Source organism: Scyliorhinus torazame, chromosome 10 (genome assembly GCF_047496885.1).
Source record: "Scyliorhinus torazame isolate Kashiwa2021f chromosome 10, sScyTor2.1, whole genome shotgun sequence".
NCBI classification, from domain to species: Eukaryota; Metazoa; Chordata; class Chondrichthyes; order Carcharhiniformes; family Scyliorhinidae; genus Scyliorhinus; species Scyliorhinus torazame.
Genome location: NC_092716.1, coordinates 175187860 through 175209250, shown reverse-complemented (window position 1 = coordinate 175209250; position 21391 = coordinate 175187860). Strand labels below are relative to the sequence as shown.

The 21391-nt window shown below is 47.5% G+C and overlaps 1 protein-coding gene across 1 annotated transcript in view; it reads left to right on the top strand.

The window, feature by feature from the left end:
* Positions 1–21391, top strand: part of LOC140431054 (CD81 antigen-like) — a 111090-nt gene that overhangs the window by 15497 nt on the left and 74202 nt on the right. Inside the window, exon 2 of the mRNA XM_072518971.1 lies at positions 10828–10942. Within this exon, the coding sequence (XP_072375072.1) occupies positions 10828–10942 (115 nt within the window). The remainder of the gene's footprint in view (positions 1–10827; positions 10943–21391) is intronic.

Sequence of the window (21391 nt, the reverse complement as noted above, 5' to 3'; positions counted from 1 at the left end):
CTTCAGCCCACTCCTTGTGGACATGGTAACAGGGCACTTTGACAGTCCTGTTTGACAAAGCTTTGTTTTTTTTGAGGTTGTAACGATGAGGGTGGAAAAGGGGGAACCAGTGGAGGTAATGTATTTGGATTTTCAAAAAGCATTCGACAAGGTGACTAGATTGTAGAGGAGTTGGGGACAACATTGGGCATTAACGATTGATTAACAAACACAAAAATGGTGTTGGACTAAAGGGTGATTTTAAGGTTGGCAGGATGTAACTAGTGAGGTACTGCAAGGATCAATTCTTGGGCCTCGGCTATTTAGAATCTACATCAATGACCCAGATCTTGTGGTCAGCAGGGAAGCAAAGGTCTCTTCCTTTTCCATAGGCTGCAGCCGGGACTTGCGCTGGGTCCAATGCTGAAATGAGTGGAGAGACCCAGGGGTAAGCCACACCCCTTTTTAAGTTGCAACCTCAATGACAGGCAAGTTTATCGTGATTCTTTATAATCTTTTATTTGTAGTTTTAATTACAGCCTCTTTCCCCATCCCAGCACCCCCAGCTCATCTCCACAACAGCTCTTCAGTCCCATTGATGCCAGAGACAACATTTGATGGTGGGGAGTGGGCACTCCATCAAGAGCTGTTTTCCACATTAAGGAGTGGAAGTGTGGGGGGTGAGGTGCAGCCAGGGGTGCAGAGCCGGTGGTGGGAGCGCGAGAGGAGCTGGGAGAGCGGCAGAGTTTTCATGACCCTGATGGTTAAAGGGATGTGCTCGCTGTTCTCCAAAATAGACACCATGTAAAAGGTTGTGCAACCTCCTGACTGGCAGCTCCCAATGAAACCATCAGCTCCAGAGTTCCTTCAGACTTGCCGCAACTCACAGATTTGAGCAGTCGCGAGCTCCCTGGAAGTTGCGATGGTGTTGCCAACTTCAGTAGCCGCGAGCCTCTGTGTTCAATGCTATCGGGGCTGCAATATCCAAGCCATTGACCTGGAAATCCATAACTAGGTTTTCTGATGGTACAAAGCTGGGACGGTGAGTAAGCTGGGAAGAGGATGTAAATAGGCTTCCAAAGTGGGTGGGGGGGGGGGAAACTCAGGTTTATTGAGTAGATAAGAATGGCAGATGCAGTATAATGTGTGAAGTTGTACAATTGGGTGGGAAAAAAAAAAGTTTATTTTTTAAATGGTGAAAGACAAGGAAATTGCACTGAGGGACCTGGTGTCTTGTACCCAAAGGCAAGTAAACATGCTGGTACAGCAAGCAAACAGTATGTTAGCTTTTATTACAAATTAATTGGAAGTATAAGAGTAAAGGAGTTTTGATTAAAATTATACGTGACCTTGGTGAGAACACAGTGAAGCATTGAGCAGTTTTGGTTTCTTTACCTAAGGAAAGATATACTTGCCTTTGTGAGAGTGCAATGTAATTTCACTAGACTGATTCGTGGGGTGAGGATTGTTCTATGAGTAGATTAGGCTTGCGTCCTGTCGAGTTTAGAAGAAGAAGTAATCTTATTGTTGCAGAAAAATATCTTCAGGGGCTTGACAGGGTAGGGACCAAGAGGGTGTTTCCCCTGGTTGGAGAGTCGACAACTTGAGATCACAGCCTCGGGTTAAGGGATCTGAGATGACATTTGGGACTGAGGGGGGAGATTTGTTCATGTAAAGAAAGGGCTGTGAGCATTTGTAATTCAGAAGGTGGTGGATGCTCAGATGTCGAACATATTCACGACCGAGATCATAAGAGAATCTAGGAAGGCGGATTGGCTCCACAAACATGTGAAACAAGGCACAGGAGGAGGCCATTCGGCCCCTCAAACCTGCTTTGCCATTTAATAAGATCATAGCTGACATGGCCTTTTGCATCCTGCCTACCCTGATCACCCTCTTGCTTACCAAGAATCTGTCCACCTCTTGTCTTAAAAATATTCAGAGACTCTGCTTGCATTGCCTTTGCAGGAAGAGAGTTCACAAGCTTCTGACTCGAGAGGCTGAACCAAGGCTGATGTTTCTATCCTGGTGGCTGCAGTGTGAGAGGGCATCTCTGATAGAGGAGTATGGTTGAACTAGTGTTTTTAAACCCCCACCTACCTGTTGTTTTTTCCACGATCGGAGTAGAAAGATCCAAATATTTATTTCCCAAACAGTTCATCCTTTAGCCTATGGGCTGCTTAACCAGGCTCCAGTTTTGAAAACAAGTTTTGCTAAAACAAACAGGATTTGTACTGGTTTATACCGGTGAGCAACCTCCGGTAAAGCAAGTGTTTCTGTCACTTCTGAGAAGCTATTTATAGTCTTTGCAAGCACAGGCAGCAAAGGAAGTGCAGGTTTAACAATGATGACGGAGCTGGGATAATCTCATTGGAGGAGAAAACATGTGGGAAGCAGCTCTTTCAATTTCCCCTTGCTTCCTGAATCTGTTATCCATGTTTTTTAAAAAAAAAATACATAATGAATCATACACTTGCCAGGGCTCGCAATCAATCGAGTAAGAGTTGTGATATTCCAGAGACTACACGATGCTTAAACCATCCTCTTGATGCAGCCAATGTGGCTCCCCTTAAAATCGTGACCCCTTGTAATTGACACCCCCACTCTTGGAAAAAGCTTGTTGCTATCCACCCTGTCCATACCTCTCAATTTTGTAGACCTCCAATCAGCCCCCCCCCCCTCAACCTCTACCTTTCCAACGAAAACAATCCTAATCTATTCAATCTACTCAACCTTTCTTCATAGCTAGCACCCTCCATACCAGGCAACATCCTGGTGAACCTCCTCTGCACCCTCTCTAAAGCATCCACATCCTTCTGGTAATGTGGCGACCAGAACTGCACGCAGTATTCCAAATGTGGCCCAACCAAGTCCTATACAACTGTAACATGACCTGCCGACTCTTGTACTCAATACCCCGTCCGATGAAGGCATGCTTGCTGTATGCCTTCTTGACCTGCGTTGCCACCTTCAGGGTACAATGGACCTGAACTCCCAGATCTCTCTGTACATCAATTTTCCCCAGGACTCTTCCATTGACCGTATAGTCCGCTCTTGAATTAGATCTTCCAAAATGCATCACCTCCCATTTGCCTGGATTGAACTCCATCTGCCATTTCTCTGCCCAACTCTCCGATCTCTCTATATTTTGCTGTATTCTCTGACAGTCCCCCTCGCTATCTGCAACTCCACCAATCTTAGTATCATCTGCAAACTTGCTAATTAGAACACCTGTACCTTCGTCCAGATCATTTCTGTATATCACAAACAACAGTGGTCTGAGGACGGATCCCTGTGGAACACCACTGGTCACCTTTCTCCAATTTGAGACACTCCCTTCCACCACTACACTCTGTCTCCTGTTGCCCAGCCAGTTCTTTATCCATCTAGCTAGTGCACCCTGAACCCCATGCAACTTCACTTTTTCCATCAACCTGCCATGGGAAACTTTATCAAACGCCTTACTGAAGTCCATGCATATGACATCTACAGCCCTTCCCTCATCAATTAACTTTGTCACTTCCTCAAAGAATTCTATTAGGTTTGTAAGACATGACCTTCCCTGCACAAAACCATGCTGCCTATCACTGATAAGTCTATTTTCTTCCAAATGTGAATAGATTCTACCCCTCAGTATCTTCTCCAACAGTTTGCCTACCACTGACGTCAAGCTCACAGGTCTATAATTCCCTGGATTATCCCTGCTACCCTTCTTAAGCAAAGGGACAACATTAGCAATTCTCCAGTCCTCTGGGACCTCACCCGTGCTCAAGGATGCTGCAAAGATATCTGTTAAGGCCCCAGCTATTTCGTCCTTCGCTTCCCTCAGTAACCTGGGATAAATCCCATCCGGACCTGGGGACTTGTCCACCTTAATGCCTTTTAGGATACCCAAAACTTCCCCCTTCCTTATGCTGACTTGACCTAGAGTATTTAAACATCCAACCCTAGCCTCAACATCCGTTGTGTCCCTCTCCTTGGTGAATACGGATGCAAAGTACTCATTATGAATCTCCCCCATTTCCTCTGACTCCATGCATAAATTCCCTCTTTTGTCTTTGAGTGGGCCAATCCTTTCTCTAGTTACCCTCTTGTTCCTTATATACGAATAAAAGGCTTTGGGATTTTCCTTAACCCTGTTAGCCAAAGATATTTCATGACCCCTTTTGGCCCTCTTTATTGCGCGTTTGAAATTTGCCCTACTTTCCCGATATTCCTCATCAGTTTTAAGTTGCCTAGATCTTATGTATGCTTCCCTTTTCATCTCACAATTCCACCCGTCATCCATGGTTCCCTAATCTTGCCATTTCTATCCCTCATTTTCACAGGGACATGCCTGTCCTGCACTCTAATCAACCTTTCCTTTAAAAGACTCCCACATTTCAAATGTGGATTTACCCTTAAACAGCTGCTCCCAATCCACATTCCCTAGCTTCTGCCGAATTGTGTTATACTTGGCCTTTCCCCAATTTAGCACTCTTCCTTTAGGACCACTCTCGTTTTTGTCCATGAGTATTCTAAAACTTACGGAATTGTGATCGCTATTCCCAAAGTAATCACCGACTGAAACTTTAACCATCTGGCCGGGATCATTCCCCAATACCAGGTCCAGTATGGCCCCTTCCCGAGTTGGACTATTCACGTACTGCTCTAAAAAACTCTCCTGGATGCTCCTTACAAATTCTGCTCCATCTACACCTCCAACACTACATGAGTCCCAATCAATGTTGGGGAAGTTAAAATCTCCCATCACGGCCACCCTGTTGCTCCTACGTTTTTCAACAATCTGTCTACATATTTGTACCTCTACTTTACGCTCGCTTTTGGGAGGCCTGTAGTAAAGTCCCAACAATGTTACTGCACCCTCCCTAAACTGCACGCTCTACCCATATTGCCTCAGTGCTCGAATCCTCCATCGTGTCCTCCTTAATCACAGCTGTCATATCATCTCTGACCAGTAATGCAACTCCTCCACCCCTTTTACCTCCCTCTCTATCCCTCGTGAAGCATCTATACCCTGGGATATTTAGTTGCCAGTCTTGCCCTTCCCTCCACCAAGTCTCAGTAATACCAATAACATCATATTCCCAGGTACTAATCCAAGCCCTAAGTTCATCTGCCTTACCTGCTACACTTCTCGCATTGAAATAAATGCACCTCAGACCACCTGTCCCTTTGCGTTCATCATCTCTTCCCTGTCTACTCTTCTCCTTAGTCACGTTGAATTTATTATCTAGTACCTTACTGGCTTTAGTTGCTGCCTCTTTACTGACCTCTAACTTCCTAATCTAGTTCCCATCCCCCTGCCACATTAGTTTAAAACCTCCCCAACAGTGTTAGCAAAAGCACCCCCTAGGACATTGGTTCCAGTCCTGCCCAGGTGTAGACCATCTGATTTGTAATGGTCCCACCGCCCCCAGAACCGGTTCCAATGTCTCATAAATCTGAACCCCTCCCTCCTGCACCATCTCTCAAGCCACGTATTAATTCTGACTATTCTTGAATTTCTACTCTGACTGTCGCATGGCACTGGTAGCAATCCTGAGATTACTACCTTTTGAGGTCCTACTTTTTAACTTATCTCCTAACTCCCTAAATTCTGATTGTAGGACCTCATCCCGTTTTTTACCTATATCGTTGGTGCCTATATGCACCACGACAACTGGCTGTTCACCCTCCCCCTTCAGTATGTCCTGCAGCCGATCTGAGACATCCCTGACCCGTGCACCCGGGAGGCAACATATCATTCGGGAGTCTTGTTTTCGACCACCGAAATGCCTGTCTACTCCCCTTACGATTGAATCCCCTATGACTATACCCCTGCCAGTCTTTTTCCCGCCCTTCTGTGCAGCAGAGCCAGCCACAGTGCCATGAGCCTGGCTACTACTGCCTTCCCCTGGTGAGTCATCTCCCCCAACAGTATCCAAAATGGTATACCTGTTTTGGAGGGAGATGAACGCAGGGGACACCTGCACTGCCTGCCTGCTCTTTCTCTGCCTTTTGGTCACCCATTCCCTGTCTCCCTTACCAATCCTAATCTGCGGTGTGACCAACTCACTGAATGTGCTATCCACGACCTCCTTAGCATCGCGGATGCTCCAAAGTGAGTCCATGCGCAGCTCCAGAGCCGTCATGCGGTCTAACAGGAGCTGCAGCTGGACACACTTCCCGCACATGAAGGAGTCGGGGGGATCGGCCGCGACCCTGAACTCCCACATTGAACAAGAGGAGCATAACACGGGTCTGGGATCTCCTGCCATTTTTACACTCGCAACAGTAAGTTTAAAAAAAAAAAAAAAATGTTTTACTCCCCTTCTCAGCAAGCACGCACTCGGCAACCACTGCGCCCCGCACGATAACACCTCGGAAAAGAAAAACGACTTGCCAGTCACAGCCAATCACTTACCTGCAGGCCGTGGCGTCACGGTTCAACTTCTATCTACTTCTACCTGCCCTCGAGTCTCCCTCTTGATCTTTACTCGGCTGGGAATCTTACAGTGATTGTACAGAGGAGGTAGGGAGGGAAACACTGAAGAAGTGTTTCAGGTTTAACTGTCACTTGACAACAGCTCCTCCACAAACCACCTTTTGGATGCAGTGACCGCAATGCACAGATGCAAATTTTCCCCGCAAATGAAATGCAGTGTTCGCCATCAACAAACCAAACTGTGGAACCCGCCTGCCCTGAAGGGCAATATCAATCCAAAGGTCAGCTGATTCTTTCCACAGATTCTGCCTGACCTGCTGAGTACTTCAGCAATTTTGTACTTTTTCACTCTTGGAAGCTCATATTTTCATGAAGATTGTTATTCTGTGTGTGCGTAGCGATCGGGAGTCTGACTTTTTGTTCTAGCGGTTCAATCACCCTTCCAGCTGAGATTAAGAATTGAACCTCGAGCCCTTCCTTCTGTACTATTTGGCTCAATACCACAATGGGCTTTTCGAGGTCTGATTGGTTGTTTTCCCGCCGACACTGGTGAATGTGGAGTGTATTTTAGTCCTGCTGCGTGTTTTCATTCGATCCAGGTGAAGAACCGTGGTACAGTACAGCAGCGTGGCCCGTAATGAGATTGGGGTAAATTAAAAGGCAGTCATTAGTAAATGTCAAGCTTGAATTTTAAAAAAATGTGAATTGGAATAGGAGACTTGGGGCAGGCGGGTTTCGCAGTTTGGTTTGTTGATGGCGTGCGTTGCATTTCATTTGATTTCAAGATTGCACGAATACCTCTAATGGACGAGTAGCATTCCAGATTGTATTGCTTGGTGCTGAGGGGAAATGAAAAGAAAGTTCAGAAGTATGGTCACTACAGTAAGATATTGGTGAAGTAGAGGAGGACGAAGGTGCAATGGAAACAAAATTAGATCTGAGGTGAGAGATCTCCCATTGGACCACAAACCTTTTCTTGAATTCTATTCACGAGTGAGATTGTCTTGGAATACCCAAGGAGATGCTGCAGTATTCTTAGAGTTGGCCACCTCAATTGCAGAGTATCTGTGGTAGATGAGGAGTTTCTGCAGATCTTTGTTTATGACCGTGATAAATGCAGCATTGTTCTGGCAACTTACTGAGGTGAGATTTTTCTTAAATTGTGGGCTATATTTTAAACTCAAAATGGAGGTTTCTTTGGTGCTGGTACTGAGGTGTGCACCATTTCTGTTGTGAGGTTGCCAGCCACTTCTTCTCGCACATTGAAGCTTGTGTTCATCTCACAAGTCTGCCCTTTCTGGTGGTCCTTGTCTAGATGAAGAACACGATGCTACAAAGTTGCTACAAGTGGGGAATAGCTAAGATAACATAGAACATAGAAAATACAGCACAGAACAGGCCCTTCGGCCCACGATGTTGTGCCGAACCTTTGTCCTAGATTAATCATAGATTATCATTGAATCTACAGTGCAGAAGGAGGCCATTCGGCCCCCTGAGTCTGCACCAGCTCTTGGAAAGAGCACCCTACCCAAACTCAACACCTCCACCCAACACCAAGGGCAATTTGGACATTAAGGGCAATTTATCATTGGCCAATTCACCTAACCCGCACATCTTTGGACTGTGGGAGGAAACCGGAGCACCCGGAGGAAACCCACGCAGACACGGGGAGGACGTGCAGACTCCGCACAGACAATGACCCAAGCCGAAATCGAACCTGGGACCATGGATCTGTGAAGCAATTGTGCTATCCACAATGCTACCGTGCTGCCCTTAAGAACAAATAAATCTACACTATATCATTTTCCCGTAATCCATGTACCTATCCAACAGCTGCTTGAAGGTCACTAATGTTTCCGACTCAACTACTTCCACAGGCAGTGCATTCCATGCCCCCACTACTCTCTGGGTAAAGAACCTACCTCTGATATCCCTCCTATATCTTCCACCTTTCACCTTAAATTTATGTCCCCTTGTAATGGTGTGTTCCACCTGGGGAAAAAGTCTCTGACTATCTACTCTATCTATTCCCCTGATCATCTTATAAACCTCTATCAAGTCGCCCCTCATCCTTCTCCGCTCTAATGAGAAAAGGCCTAGCACCCTCAACCTTTCCTCGTAAGACCTACTCTCCATTCCAGGCAACATCCTGGTAAATCTTCTTTGCACCTTTTCCAGAGCTTCCACATCCTTCCTAAAATGAGGCGACCAGAACTGTACACAGTACTCCAAATGTGGCCTTACCAAAGTTTTGTACAGCTGCATCATCACCTCACGGCTCTTAAATTCAATCCCTCTGTTAATGAACGCGAGCACACCATAGGCCTTCTTCACAGCTCTATCCACTTGAGTGGCAACTTTCAAAGATGTATGAACATAGACCCCAAGGTCTCTCTGCTCCTCCACAATGCCAAGAACTCTACCGTTAACCCTGTATTCCGCATTCATATTTGTCCTTCCAAAATGGACAACCTCACACTTTTCAGGGTTAAACTCCATCTGCCACTTCTCAGCCCAGCTCTGCATCCTATCTATGTCTCTTTGCAGCCGACAACAGCCCTCCTTACTATCCACAACTCCACCAATCTTCGTATCGTCTGCAAATTTACTGACCCACCCTTCAACTCCCTCATCCAAGTCATTAATGAAAATCACAAACAGCAGAGGACCCAGAACTGATCCCTGCGGTACACCACTCGTAACTGGGATCCAGGCTGAATATTTGCCATCCACCACCACTCTCTGACTTCTATCGGTTAGCCAGTTCGTTATCCAACTGGCCAAATTTCCCACTATCCCATGCCTCCTTACTTTGTGCAGAAGCCTACCATGGGGAACTTTATCAAATGCCTTACTAAAATCCATGTACACTACATCCACTGCTTTACCTTCATCCACATGCTTGGTCACCTCCTCAAAGAATTCAATAAGATTTGTAAGGCAAGACCTACCCCTCACAAATCCGTGCTGACTATCCCTAATCAAGCAGTGTCTTTCCAGATGCTCAGAAATCCTATCCTTCAGTACCCTTTCCATTACTTTGCCTACCACCGAAGTAAGACTAACTGGCCTGTAATTCCCAGGGTTATCCCTAGTTCCTTTTTTGAACAGGGGCACGACATTCGCCACTCTCCAATCCCCTGGTACCACCCCTGTTGACAGTGAGGACGAAAAGATAATTGCCAACGGCTCTGCAATTTCATCTCTTGCTTCCCATAGAATCCTTGGATATATCCCGTCAGGCCCGGGGGACTTGTTTATCCTCAAGTTTTTCAAAATGCCCAACACATCTTCCTTCCTAACAAGTATTTCCTCGAGCTTACCAATCTGTTTCACACTGTCCTCTCCAACAATATCGCCCCTCTCATTTGTAAATACAGAAGAAAAGTACTCATTCAAGACCTCGCCTATCTCTTCAGACTCAATACACAATCTCCCGCTACTGTCCTTGATCGGACCTACCCTTGCTCTAGTCATTCTCATATTTCTCACATATGTGTAAAAGGCCTTGGGGTTTTCCTTGATCCTACCCGCCAAAGATTGTTCATGCCCTCTCTTAGCTCTCCTAATCCCTTTCTTCAGTTCCCTCCTGGCTATCTTGTATCCCTCCAATGCCCTGTCTGAACCTTGTTTCCTCAGCCTTACATAAGTCACCTTTTTCCTCTTAACAAGACATTCAACCTCTCTTGTCAACCATGGTTCCCTCACTCGACCATCTCTTCCCTGCCTGACAGGGACATACATATCAAGGACACGTAGCACCTGTTCCTTGAACAAGTTCCACATTTCACTTGTGTCCTTCCCTGCCAGCCTATGTTCCCAACTTATGCACTTCAATTCTTGTCTGACAGCATCGTATTTACCCTTCCCCCAATTGTAAACCTTGCCCTGTTGCACGTACCTATCCCTCTCCATTACTAAAGTGAAAGTCACAGAATTGTGGTCACTATCTCCAAAATGCTCCCCCACTAACAAATCTATCACTTGCCCTGGTTCATTACCCAGTACTAAATCCAATATTGCCCCTCCTCTGGTTGGACAATCTACATACTGTGTTAATAAGTATGGGATTCGTCCGATGACAGTCAAGCTTGGGTTCAAAAAACTGGTAGATTGTAGGAAGGAAGCAAGGACTGAGAGCTGTGATGAGCTCTTGGAAGTTTTCAGGTTCCAGGAAAGAATGAGCTGGCTGGGCGAAGGAAGATAGTTTACAATGGCAGAGGGAAACTCCCGGCAGCATCAGTCATGCTGATGCTATCCAATTAGTGATGAAAATACTGCAATGAATGAAACCATAAAAGAAAAAAATAAAATTAATTTGATTCAGAGAAAATGTCAGGTGTTGAAAGTCAATAGTGAGGAAGGAGGTTGGAAGAGGAGGAAAAACCCTGTTTAATGTTTTTCTTTTTTTCTTGCTCCAGCTTGCAGGAGGAGTGGTTCTGGGTGTGGCTCTCTGGCTCAGACATGACCCTAAGACGACCAGCGTGCTAGAGACGCACTTTGCAGATAAAACAGCGCCCAGCACCTTCTTCATAGGTAAGAACTGAAGCTTCGAGTTCAGTGTGGTCAGAAACGACGACCATTGGTCATGAGTAAGAACTGAGTTGGAGATGACAAATGCAGCTTGACCAAGGCCTCATTAACTGAAGGAACCACGAGAATTTTAGCCTGAGCAGAATCTGTCAGCATATTAATAAAATGTTTTAAAATTAAAAATGTTAGCAATCTCTCTAGTGACTCCTGGTAAGTATACTTCCTTGCAGTAGCAATCTCTCTCGTGACTCCTGGTAAGTATACTTCCTTGCAGAGTACTGAGGCATACTGTCCAGGCAGATTCCAAGTTCTCTTGGCTTTTTTGAGTTAATAGACCCTAGTAGGTGGGGCAGTCCATCTGGACTATGTCTTCCTGTTCTTTGACGTAGATGATCAGCTATTCTTGCGTCCTGATTATCATCTAAAGAGCCCTGCTGGAAATCCGGTGTATATTTGGTGAGAACAGTTAGTGTGTCAGCAATGATGATGCTATAGGTGGAATAGCTTACTTAGCGAGCCTCACATGAGGAATGTTTAGGTGAGGAACTGGGGGGCTGCTGTTACATGTGGGATGATATCCCAGCACAGTCCAAGCTTTCAGGATGTAATGAAGCCTTAGAATTGCAACGCCAAGCCATGCCAACCAGGAGCCCTTATTCAAACATGCCCACCCAGTCAATATGAGGTAGCCATCAGGTTAACAAAATGGGCGTTACTTACATCAGTCAGCCTTAACTTTGTCTTGCTTAAAGTATGAAGTAGGATCACCTTTCCAACCACTGCAAGCTTCTTTAATATAAATTTAGAGTACCCAATTATTTCTTTTTCAATTAAGGGGCAATTTAGTGTGGCCAATCCACCTAACCTGCACATCTTTGGGGTTGTGGGGGTGAGACCCATGCAGACATGGGGAGAATGTGCAAACTCCACACTGACAGTGACCCAGGGCCGGGATTCGAACCCGGGTCCTCGCCACTGTGAGGCAACAGTGCTGACCACTGTACCGTGTGCCGCCCCCACTGCAAGCTTCAATGTGTAAACAAAACTAATGCTTATGAACGGAGTTACAGGATAACGAATAACCAAGGGTACTGTATAGAATTTTTCTACTTTAGCCACATAGAAGTTTGCGCAGTTTTTATCTTTGGAGGTTTGTAAGGAAGAAATAAATGGATTAATTATGGTGCTGCTCGAGCGTCCGCAATCGTCCACTGTTGATTTAGTTAGTGTATGAAGTGTTGAAATCGCCTGGAAAGCACCAGGTGAGGGTGGCAGAAAAATGAGTTCAGGACTGAAGTGCTGCAATATTAGCATAATTATGTAATCCATAACCGCTCATTATGCTTTAGAATTACTGCCTTCTGTCTAGCTGTAAAATAGATGGTCCATATGCTTTGTTTATGTAAATGGCACAGGATAGAACAAGTTTTCTTTATGCACATAAACGAGATGCACCAACCGGCACTTGTATAAAAAGGAAGCTGTGGAACTCCACCAAAGCCTCTGTTACCAATACTGCAAATACAATGGCACTTGGGTTGTCACTGGAGACATCGCCAATATTGATCCAAACAGCTTTTGGCGTTGTGAGGACCAAGTTCTCTCAATAGGAGCTTGTGTGCATCTCAATGAACAGCAGCATTATAAAGCAAGAGGTGACACTGAACCACATAAGGTCAGATGTCTGAAAGGTTGGCCAAAATAGTAGGTTTTTAAAGAGTGTTAATGGTAGAAACAGATGTAGAGTTTTAGGGATGGAATGGAGCTTACACCCTTAATAGTTGAAGACACAGTCACAAATGGTGAAAAATTAAAATTGGGGATTCTCAAGGGGCCAGAATTAGATGAGCACAGATATAAGGGATATGGAGCTGGAGGAAATTAGTGATAGATTCTATTACAGCCTTGGTGCAAATATGGAAAAAAGACTGAACTCCAGAGGTGACGGGGGCTGCTCCAGATATCAATTCAGCACTTCACAGATGTGGCATCAGAAGCCCAACCAAAATTCCCCACTATCAACATCCTGGGGATTTCCATTGACCCGAAACTGAACTGGACTAGCCATGTAAATACTGTAACTATGTGAACAGGTCTGAGGTTTTAGATTCTGCAGTGAGTAACTCGCCTCCTGACTTCCCAAATCCTGTCCACCATCTACAAGGCACAAGTCAGGAGTGTTGGAATACTCTCTACTTGCCTGGATGAGTGCAGCTCCACAACTCCAGAAACTCGACACCATCCAGGGCAAAGCAGCCCACTTGATTGGCATCACATCCACAAACATGACAGTGGCAGCAGTGTGTACCATCTATATGATGCTCTGCAACAACTTGCCAAGGCTCCCTAGCACCTTCCAAAATCATGACTGCTATCATCAAGAAGGACATGGTCAGCCGTCATTTGGGAACATCACCACCTGGATGTTCCCCTCCAAGTCACTCACCATCCTGACTTGGAAATATATTGCACTGTCATTGGGTCAAAATCCTGGAACACTCTCCCTAACAGCACTGTGGATGTACCTGCACCACATCAACTGTAGCGGTTCAAGAAAGCGACTTGCCATCACCTTCCCGAGGGCAATTGGGGATGGGCAATAAATGGTGTCCTAGCCAGCGAAGCCTGCATCTTGCAAATGAATGAAAAAAAGGGACAAGGCACAGCGAGGTGTTGCTTGACCATGAGCCAGTGTAGGTCAGTGAGCAGAGGGGTAATGGTGAATAGAATTTGGTGCAAGGACACGGAGCAGATTCTTGGATGTCCTCGCAAAGGATAGAATTTGAGAGATCAGCCAAGCGTGCATTGGATGAGTCACACCTAGAAGTAACAGAAGGTATGGATGAGAGTTTCAGGAACAAATGAGCTGAGATGGGCAGTTGGGTGATGTAATGGAAATAGGCATTCGTTATTGTGCATGTATATGGTCAAAAGCTCCCCTGGGACAGATTGACAGAAGTTGCAAAGAAGCTGTTTCAGCCTCTTGACAATAGCCTGTGAGAAGGGCTCGGTCAATAGCTGTGAAGCCCATTGGTTTGTTTCATTCTGTTAGAAGTGTAGATACAAGTTGCTTTTATGATGTACAACAAGGTGATTTTCTTCACAAAACAGCCAAAATCTGCTTGGTTCAATATTGGCATTGTCTCCAGTACTGATCAGAAATCAGCTCAATGGAGGGTGTACCAAGGCTAAGCTGGAGCTGGCTGGAGGAACGCACCATCATTCTCACCACTGCTTTGCGGCTCTTTGTATGAATGGAGGTCAGTACATCTCGGTAATGTGCATGCAGTCTGGTGTCTGCTGCCTGATATAAACGAGATGTGTGTTCCTCTTCCTTCAAAAATGGAAGATGCAGCAGTTTGTGCCAGGGACAGAGTAATGTCTTCGGTATTCCCAATATCTAAGTAGAGAAACTTTCTGCTCGTCTGAATGGGATTAGCAGTCTGATAATTTAAAGACAATGAAGTTGAGTGAGGTTATGGTGGTGATGTAGAGTTGACCGTTCTTTGGTCGAGTGTCCTCGTGAAAACTAATGCTTTGTTTTCAGTGATATCACCTCTGGGCGGCATGCAGATGTGAAAGAGGAGGGGATGCTTGGGGAATAGCTGAGGTAATGGTGGAGAAGCCACTGCAGGTGATACACTTGACTACGACTAGATGGGAATGGAACCGGAAGAAAGCAGTCGCACTGTACTGGGTGGTGATGGAGAGGCATTTGAAGTGTGTTCAACTGTTTCGAAGGCAGCAGACAACGGCGTTGGGAGGGGAAGAATAGTTTACTTTTGTAACATTAATAAGTGCTGTTTGGCATTGTGGCGGGATGGAAGCCTGATTGGAGGAATATAAGCATGGAATTCCTTGAAAGGGAGGTTGGGGAAGGGGCAATAGTTTGCGATGTTGGTGCGGTGAAGGGCTGTTTTTTTTTTTTAAAAAGAGAGGGAAGGTTGCTGATGGAAGTTTTGTAGGGTACAGCAATGTCCTGCAGGCTTCATGACACAGTAATGCGAGTAAATGTTTCCTTGGCAATTCTCTCCGCTGCCTTAATTTGTAAGGTAATCCACCAGTGCTCCACCTCAAAACCATATCTCTGAATCAATTGAGAGGATCCCAAATCAGCCGCTGTGGTAATGGTCACTGATTTTTCGGAGACCAGTTGAAATGAAATACTTTTACATTCTTGTCATGTTATAATCCACATTTTTCACTGGAAGCAAGTTTCTGCACATTTGAATATGTTTCAGTTACAATTGATCTAATGTTAAGCCAGGTTGAGTTCCTGGTTAACAAAGGACCAATAATATAATATAAAAGTTCTGAAGTTCTCAATGGGTGCAAATTTTAACAACCATTGATTGACATGACCAGATCAGCCTTCGTCCACCTTAAAGGATGGGGCTTCCTGTGGAAGGTGGTTATTTAGCAGTGGCTGTTCTAGATCACTATGGTCTATTTCTGATTAATGTTTGAAAAATAAATGAAGCAAAGGCCAATTACCAATTTGCTGGATGCTATGAATTTTATTTCTCGAGATTGGGATCCAGTGGCCCAGAGCCTCCGTTGAAGATTTGAACTGACCTGCATCGAAATTGGTTACGGTGATGAGAACTTTGAAAGTGACTGCGCTGATCCTCTGACTCCAGGCTGTGCTGGGATATATGAAATGCATATTTAATTAACTATTTGATAAACTGAAAAGATCTGGGTTGGCAAAAATTGAAGAAATAGTTGTTTGGGTTTCAAATTTGGAGATTAATAATAGTATAATAATCTTTATTTGTGTCCCAAGTAGGCTTACATTAACACTGCAATGAAGTTACTGTGAAAAGCCCCTAGTCGCCACATTCCAGCACCTGTTTGGGTAAAAGGAGGGAGAATTCAGAAGTCCAAATTATCTAACAAACACGTCTTTCGGGACTTGTGGGAGGAAACCGGAGCACCCGGCGAAAACCCACACAGACACAGGAATAGCATGCAGACTCCGCACAGACACTGACCCAAGCCAGGAATCGAACCTGGGAGCCTGGTGCTGTGAAGCAACAGTGCTAACCACTGTGCTACCATGCCGCCCAAAACAACCTTCAAGTCAATGATTATTATAAATAAAACTCATTTGTCTGAAGTTCATGGAAAATATTGGATATTTTTAAACATTACCTGTCCAAGAAATTGTAAATGCCTTCAAAATGGTCTGTAAACATTTGAAAAGGGTTCCCCTCCTGTTATACTTGGTATTGGACTGAATAAGTTTATAACCTTTAGCAAACGTGACTATATAATGATGTGAATGCCTCCACAAGAGATGTTTTAAGTGTGACCGTGGCAATGTTGAAGTACTAATTGGGGCTGTCCTTCAGTATGGTCCAATGGATTTCTTAGATTGGTGCTGCCTAATCCATAAAGCACAGCTTTCCGACTGCTGGACTTTAGCAAGGTGGTAGCAGAGGTTAGTCCCATTACAGCAAAGGATAGGAGTGATGTGAAGGGCCAGTTTGAAGATGATGCTCGACTAATGAGACATTGACCATGTACCTTTCCTCTTCACCAAATCTCAATCCTGCCATTTACGCCACTTGGTGAAAGCAGCTGTCAAGCTTGTCAAGAAGTAAACTGCACTGACCATATTTTTAATTTCTGGATATTGTGTGTGACAGTGAGCTTTCTACCATGCTGGTTTCCCTCGGTAACGATGTGTGAAGTACTGTCTCATGACCTAATCAAATATTTTGTCAAGCCACTGCCTGAGTGGCAGGTGTTCCGATCCCAGTTGATATAACTGGACGGGAAGATCCCAGATTGGGCTCAAGACACTGTACTTCCTGTTTTTTGATAAAACATGGAGGAACAGTCACACAAACGCTAATTAGTTTTAACAACAAGGAAAAAACAAAGTTGAATTGTTATACAATACTTCTCTAATTTCTCTCTTCCACCCCCCCCCCCCCTCCCCCAACCCAACAAATACATACAGATTTTAAGATTAACACAGATTACTAAGTACACCTGAAACTATAAATGGTCCCATTAACACACATACTCCTTTTAAGCACAAAGGATGACTATGATAAGACGCACTCCACTCTGAACTTGAGTTGGTATCTGGATTTCTCTTCAAAATCTCCCTCCGGCGATCCTTATACCGTGAGCCAACTTGTCTCTGAACTCTGGCTTCCACACGAATGATTTCAAATTCCGCTTTCAAAAATCACACTTCCCCCTCTGGGTTGCTGCTGCTGTTGACCACCTCCTAATGCTCCGCTAGAAAGTCTAGGAACGGTTGCCACCGCCTGAAGAACCCTTGCACAGACCCCCTCAAGGCAAATTTTACCCCCTCCAATTTAATGAACCCTGCCATGTCGCTGATCCAGGATTCCACGCTCAAGGGCCTCGCATCCTTCCACTGTAGCAGGATCCTCCGCCGGGCTACCAGGGACACAAAGGCCAGAATACCGGCCTCTTCGCTCCTGCACTCTTGGCTCGTCCGATACCCAAATAGTGCTAACCCCCAGCTCGGCTTAACCCGGGTGTTCACCATCCTTAGACACCGTCCTCGCAATACCCCTCCAGAACCCATCCAGGGCCGGGCATGCTCGGAACATGTGGGTGTGATTTGCTGGGCTCCCCGAGCACCTCCCACACCTGTCTTACACCCCAAAGAACCTGCTCAGCCTCACCCCTGTCATATGCGTTCTGTGAAGAACCTTAAATTGTATCAGGCTAAGCCTGGTGCAAGAGGAGGAAGAATTAACCTTACCCAGGGTGTCCGCCCATGTACCCTCGTCTATTTCCTCCCCAAGCTCCTCACATTTACCCTTTAGCTCCTCCACCGAGGTCTCCGCCTCCTCCTGCATCTCCTGGTAGATCGCCGAGACCCTGCCCTCTCCAACCCACACCCCGGAGAGCACCCTATCCTGGATCCTGAGTGCTGGAAGCAGTGGGAACTTCCTCACCTGCCGTCTTACAAATGCCGTTACCTGCATGTACCTGAAGGCATTTCCGGGGGGAAGCCTGAATTTTTCCTCCAGCGCCCCAAGGCTTGCAAACGCCTCATCTAAAAACAGGTTCCCCCATCCTTCTAATTCCTGCCCTGTGCCAGCTCGGGAACCCTCCATCCATTCTCCCTGGGACGAACCAATGGTTCTCCCGGATCGGGGACCAAACCGAAGCCTCTACCTCACCCCTGTGGCATCTCCACTGCCCCCAAATTTTCAGTCGCCGCCACCACCGGACCCGTGGTGTACCTAGTCGGCGGGAGCGGCAGCGACTCTGTCACCAGCGCTCCCAGACTCTGCCCACACAGGACGCCATCTCCAACCTCTTCCACGCCACCCCCTCCCCCTCCATTACCCACTTGCGTATCATCGCCACATTGACAGCCCAGTAATACCCACACAGATTAGGTAACGCTAACCCTCCTCTGTCCCTACTCCGCTCCAGAAACACCCTTCTCACCCTCGGGGTCTTTTTTGCCCACACGAATCCCATGACGCTCCTACTGACCCGCTTAAAAAAGGCCTTGGGGATCATCCAACTGGAATATAAAAAGGAACCTTGGGAGCACAGTCATCTTCACCGACTGTACCCTACCCGCCAGGGAGAGTGGCAGCATACTCCTCCTCCATCTGCTCCACCAGCCTCGTCAAGTTGAGCTTGTGTAGGCCCCCCAGCTCCTGGCCACTTGGATCCCCAAGTACCGAAAACTCCCTTCCACCCTCTTCAGTGGAAGCTCTTCTATCCCCGTTCCCTGGTCCCCTGGGTGTACCACGAAGAGCTCACTCTTCCCCACGTTGAGCTTATACCCGGAAAAGTCCCCAAACTCCGAGGATCTGCATCACCTCCGGCATCCCCCCCCCCCACTGGGTCCGCCACACACAGTAACAGGACATCGGCATACAACGAAACCCAGTCCCCCCCCTCCCCTCCCCGGACCAGCCCCCTCCAGTTCCTGGACTCCCTTAGAGCTATAGCCAAAGGCTCAATTGCCAATGCAAATAGCAAGGGGGATAGGGGGCACCCCTGCCTCTTCCCCCGGTACAGCCGAAAGTATTCCGACCTCCTCCGATTCGTGGCCACACTCGCCACCAGGGCTTCGTAAAGTAGCCTAACCCAACTAATGAACCCCTCCGCGAACCCAAACCTCCTCAACACTTCCCAGAGGTACCCCCACTCCACCCTATCGAAGGCCTTCTCCGCGTCCATCGCCGCCACTATCTCCGCCTCCCCCTCCACTGCAGGCATCATGATTACGTTAAGGAGCCTCCACACATTGGTATTCAGCTGCCTTCCCTTAACAAAACCCATCTGGTCCTCGTGGATCACCCGGGACACAGTCCTCAATTCTGGTAGCCAACACCTTTGCTAACAGCTTCGCATCCTTGTTGAGGAGAGAGATTGGCCTATGCGATCCACACTGTAATGGGTCCTTGTCCCGCTTCAAGATCAGCGAGATCAGCGCCCTGGACATCGTCGGGGGTAGGCCCCCCCCTCCCTCACCTCATTGAAAGTCCTCACTAATACAGGGCCCAGCAGGTCCATGTACTTACGGTAATATTCTACCGGGAACCCATCTGGCCCCGTTGCCTTCCCTGCCTGCATACTCCCCAGCCCCTTAGTCAGCTCCTCCAGCCCTACCGGTGCCCCAAGCCCAGCCACCTGCTCCTCTTCCACCCTCTGGAACCTCAGTCGATCCAAAAATCGACGCATCTCCCCCCCCACCCCCTCTCCGTCGGGGGCTCAGAACTATACAGCCCCTCATAAAAGTCTCTAAAGTATGCCATTTATTCCCACCGCACTCCGCACCATGTTCCCCTCTTTGTCCCTAACTCCCCCAATCTCCCTCACTGCCTCCAGCTTCCGAAACTGGTGTGCCAACATCCGGCTAGCCTTCTCCCTGTACTCGTACACCGCCCCTTGCGCTTTCCTCCACTGCACCTCTGCCTTCTTGGTGGTCAACAGGTCAAACTCGGCCTGGAGACTTCGTCACTCCTTGAGTATTCCCTCCTCGGGGACCTCTGCATACCTCCTATCCACCCTTAAAATCTCCCCCACCAATCTCTCCCTCTCTCTCCTCTCCTCCTCCTCCTTGTGGGCCCTTGTGGAGATTAGCTCTCCCCTAATCACTGCCTTCAGCGCCTCCCAGACCACCCCCACCTGCACCTCCCCATTATCGTTAGCCTCTAGATAGCTTTCAATGCACCCCCGGATCCGCCCGCTCACCACCTCATCCGCCAGCAAGCCCACATCCATGCGCCACAGCGGGCGTTGGTCCCTCTCCTCCCCTAGCTCCAGCTCCACCCAATGCGGGGCATGGTCTGGGATGGCTATGGCCGAATACTCCGTGCCCTCCACCCTCGGGATTAGTGCCCTGCTCATAACTAAGAAGTCTATCCGGGAGTAGGCTTTATGGACGTGGGGAAAAAAAAGAAAATTCCCTGGCTCCAGGCCTGACAAACCTTCATGGGTCTACTCCACCCATCTGGTCCATAAACCCCCTCAGCACCTTGGCCGCCGACAGCCTCTTACCCATCCTGGACCTGGAGCGGTCCAATGCTGGATCCAGTACCGTGTTGAAGTCCGTTCCCCCCCCCCATTATCAAGCTCCCTGCCTCCAGGTCCGGAATCCGGTCCAACATGCGCCGCATAAATCTGGCATCGTCCCAATTCGGGGCATATACATTCACTAATACCACCTGCACCCCCTGCAGCTTACCACTCACCATCACATACCTACCTCCATTGTCTGCCACGATGATCAGCACCTCAAACGACACCCGCTTCCCCACCAAAATCGCCACCCCTCGATTCTTTGTGTCCAATCACGAGTGGAAAACCTGCCCTACCCACCCCTTTCTCAGCCTAACCTAATCTGCCACCCTCAAATGCATCTCCTGGAGCATAACCACGTCTGCCTTTAGGTCCCTTTAGGCCTTTAGTCCCTTCAGGGGCGCGAACACACGGGCCCTCCTGACCGGCCCGTTCAGGCCCCTCACATTCCAAGTTATCAGCCGGATCAGGGGGCTCCTCTTCTCTCTCCTCCCCCCCCCCCCCACCCCCGCGCCGCCGATTAGCCATCCCCTTTTCTAAGCCAGCCACGTGCCCGCGCCTCCCACACTCTCCATTTCCCCCCCAGCAGCAGAACCCTGCCCTGACGCTCTCTCCGAGCTCCAACTCACCCTTGGCCAAAGCAGCAGCAACCCAGTTTCTCTCTCTTTTCCCCCCCCCCCTCCCCAGCTGCGTTGCTCCCCCCATAGCACTCCCGTAAGTCAGCTGACTCCTGTTGACCCCGGCTACTCCTGCCACTCCATCGACCCCCCCCCCCCCCCAATGTGATAGTCTTTTCCTGTCCATCAGCGGGCGCTCCTCTACAACACTGCCCTGCCCCTTCCTTCCCTAGCGTGGGAAAAAGCCCGCGCTTTTCATCAGACCGGCCCCGCCCTCTCTGGCGCAGCTCCCTTT